The 3,322-nt window shown below is 39.8% G+C and overlaps 1 protein-coding gene across 1 annotated transcript in view; it reads left to right on the plus strand.

Annotated features, from left to right (window-relative positions):
• The first annotated feature begins 2,190 nt into the window (after nucleotides 1-2,190).
• Nucleotides 2,191-3,322, plus strand: part of MEOX2 (mesenchyme homeobox 2) — a 91,795-nt gene continuing 90,663 nt past the window's right edge. Inside the window, exon 1 of the mRNA XM_066584640.1 lies at nucleotides 2,191-2,932. Within this exon, the coding sequence (XP_066440737.1) occupies nucleotides 2,437-2,932 (496 nt within the window). The 5' untranslated portion in view covers nucleotides 2,191-2,436. The remainder of the gene's footprint in view (nucleotides 2,933-3,322) is intronic.

Consider the following 3,322-nt stretch of genomic DNA (forward strand, 5'->3'; position numbering starts at 1 on the left):
TAAGAGGCAACACAGAGGCAGGAAAGAATTTTGCGCAAGCCTGCTGTAACAATTAGCTGGCTGCGTATGAATTAGGACAACTACCCCCAGCAGAGACCCAGTACACTGAGGATGGTCACAGGCAGCCCAAATAGATTTTTTTTCCCAAATGTTTTTGGAAAGGCCCACTGCCTATATACACTAAATATGTCTTCTGTCCCTGCCTCACCACTACTGGTTCTGGACTATGTATAATTACTGCAGGACGCAATGCTCTGCACGGCCGCTATACAAAAAAAAAAAAAAAGTGCAACACTGCAAAAAGCAGCCTCCACACTACTGCACACGGTTAGATGCGGCCCTAAGAAGGACCGTTGGGGTTCTTGAAGCCTAAAATAACTCCTAACGCTCTCCCTATAGTAGCTCCGGCACCAGCAGCACTGTCCCTGAACTATGTCAGAATGCATCTGTGGCGAGCCGCGGGAGGGGCCGATTTATATACTCGGGTGACACCTGATCTCGCCAGCCACTCACTGCAGGGGGGTGGTATAGGGCTTGAACGTCGCAGGGGGAAGTTGTAATGCCTTCCCTGTCTTTCTATTGGCCAGAAAAGCGCGCTAATGTCTCAGAGATGAAAGTGAAAGTAACTCGAACATCGCGTGGTGCTCGCCTCTAGTAACGAGCATCTCGAACACGCTAATACTCGAACGAGTATCAAGCTCGGACAAGTACGTTCGCTCATCTCTAGCAGTAAGCCATCTGTTGTCTAAGTCCATAGATACATTAATACATAGATAGATAGATAGATAGATAGATAAATATGAGATTGATGGATAGATAGATATGAGATAGATAGATAGATAGATAGATAGATATAAGATAGATAGATAGATAGATAGTTATGAGATAGATGGATAGATAGATAGATAGATAGATAGATAGATAGATAGATAGATAGATAGATATGAGATACATAGACAGATAGATATGAGATAGATGGATAGATAGAAGATAGACAGATAAATAGATAAATAGATAGTTAGATAGATATGAGATAGATGGATAGATAGATAGATACATATGAGATAGATAGACAAATAGATAGATATGAGATTGATGGATACATAGATAGATAGATAAATAGATAGATACATATGAGATAGATAGATAGATAGATAGATAGATAGATGATAGATATGCTATAGACAGACAGATAGATAGATATGAGATAGATGGATACATAGACAAAATATAGATAGATATGAGATAGAAAGGAGATAGTAGATAGATAGTTGATAGATAGATAGATTGATATGAGATAGATATTAGATATATAGATAGATAGATAGATAGATAGATAGATAGATAGATAGATAGATATGAGATAGATAGATAGATATGAGATACATAGATATGAGATAGATATTAGATAGACAGATAGATAGATACGAGATAGATAGTAGATAGATGGATAGATAGATATGGGATAGATAGATAGGTAGATATGAGATAGTAGATAGATAGAAGATAGATAGATAGATCAGATAGATATTAGATAGGAGATAGATAGATAGATAGATATGAGATAGATAGATAGATAGATAGATATGAAGATATGCGAGAAATAGATAGATAGATAGATAGATAGATATGGGATAGATAGATCAGATAGATATGAGATAGATAGATAGATAGATAGATATGGGATAGATAGATCAGATAGATATGAGATAGATAGATAGATAGATAGATAGATAGATAGATAGATAGATATCAGATTAGATAGATATGAGATAGATAAATAGATAGATAGATAGATATGAGGTAGATAGATAGATATGAGATAGATAGATAGATAGGAGATAGATAGGAGATAGATAGATAGATAGATAGATAGATAGATAGATATGAGATAGATAGATAGATAGATAGATAGATAGATAGATAGATAGATAGATAGATAGATATGAGATAGATAAGAAATCTGCAAAAAAAATGAAGAATCCAGACTGCAGCCTTGCACCCCTCAGTGCCCGGTGGAGTGCAGAGATGATGCTATTGCATGGTACAGAACTTAGTGTTAAAGTTTTGGAGCGAGCCTGTGGTCAGTGCTGTGTTGCTGCGCCGGCCCCCAGCTCACATTACACACTATTTATATCCTCTCTTAGTTGTTTCCCCCTTAAAGCAGTTCCATGGGACCACCTCTACTGCCTTTAACCTCTCCTACTCTTGACATCTGAGTAGCTCACAGAAAAATCATCTTGGTCAGTGTACAGTGATTGAAGCAAAAAGAGGAGACAGGCCACCAGGCTGAAGACCTGGATTATCTGCCCTGCGCTGTGCCACCGCTGCTGCTGCCACCATTGGGGAAAATATAATTTTACAGTGAAAATTGACAGCGTCGTGGAGTTTAATCCCTGGTAAACTTTGCTGCCTGCAACTTGAAACTTGCATGCCATGGAACACACACTGTTTGGCTGCCTGCGCAGCCCCCATGCCACCTCACAGAGCTTGCACCCTTTTGCCCAATCTTCGCTGGCCCTCCATGGCAGATCAGATCATATGTCCTATCCTGATTTATCCTCATCCTCGTCCTCTTGCATAATTGCTGGCTATCCTAACGAGGAGGGCATGTTTGGAAGTCAGCATCACAGAGGGCATCATCACCATCACCATCAGCAACAGCAGCACCACCACCAGAGCTTGCAATCTAATTGGCACATTCCTCAGATGTCCTCACACCTGGCCTCCACTCGACATAGTCTATGCCTTCAGCAGGAATCTGGACCTCCACAACTTGGAAGCAGCCCCCCTATATTGTGTTCAAATGCAAGTAACCTGGGCACTAATAGCTCATCTGGCTCAGCTTGTGTAAGTGGGGACTATGGCAGGCAGACCCTCTCCCCTTCTGACACAGAAAAAAGGTCAGGCAAAAGGAAAAGTGACAGCTCAGGTAAGAGTGCATGCGTGATTGATGTGACTATGGACATCACTTGCAATGGACCAGATATTTTCACATTTTCACCTAATTACATCAGATGCTCTCTATAATAGCGACATAATAAGGGTCATTCAACACAAATTAGATACTAATAGATTCCAAAAATGGATACGTACAGATGTAGCAAAGGTTAACTTGACATTTAATGGTTATAATAACTTAGCAACAAAGTATTAGAATGCTGTAAATCGAGCGCAGTTATGTTAATGATTGCTACATCCGTGTACCTTTAATTTATACATAGAGGAACCAGTTTAGGGGTCCCCCAGAAGACAGCGATAACAAGAACTGTCATCTTTAGGCTGTTTTCAGATGAGCATATAAAACCCATTCGTACCCTGT

This window comes from Eleutherodactylus coqui, chromosome 12, assembly GCF_035609145.1.
Source record: "Eleutherodactylus coqui strain aEleCoq1 chromosome 12, aEleCoq1.hap1, whole genome shotgun sequence".
NCBI lineage: Eukaryota > Metazoa > Chordata > Amphibia > Anura > Eleutherodactylidae > Eleutherodactylus > Eleutherodactylus coqui.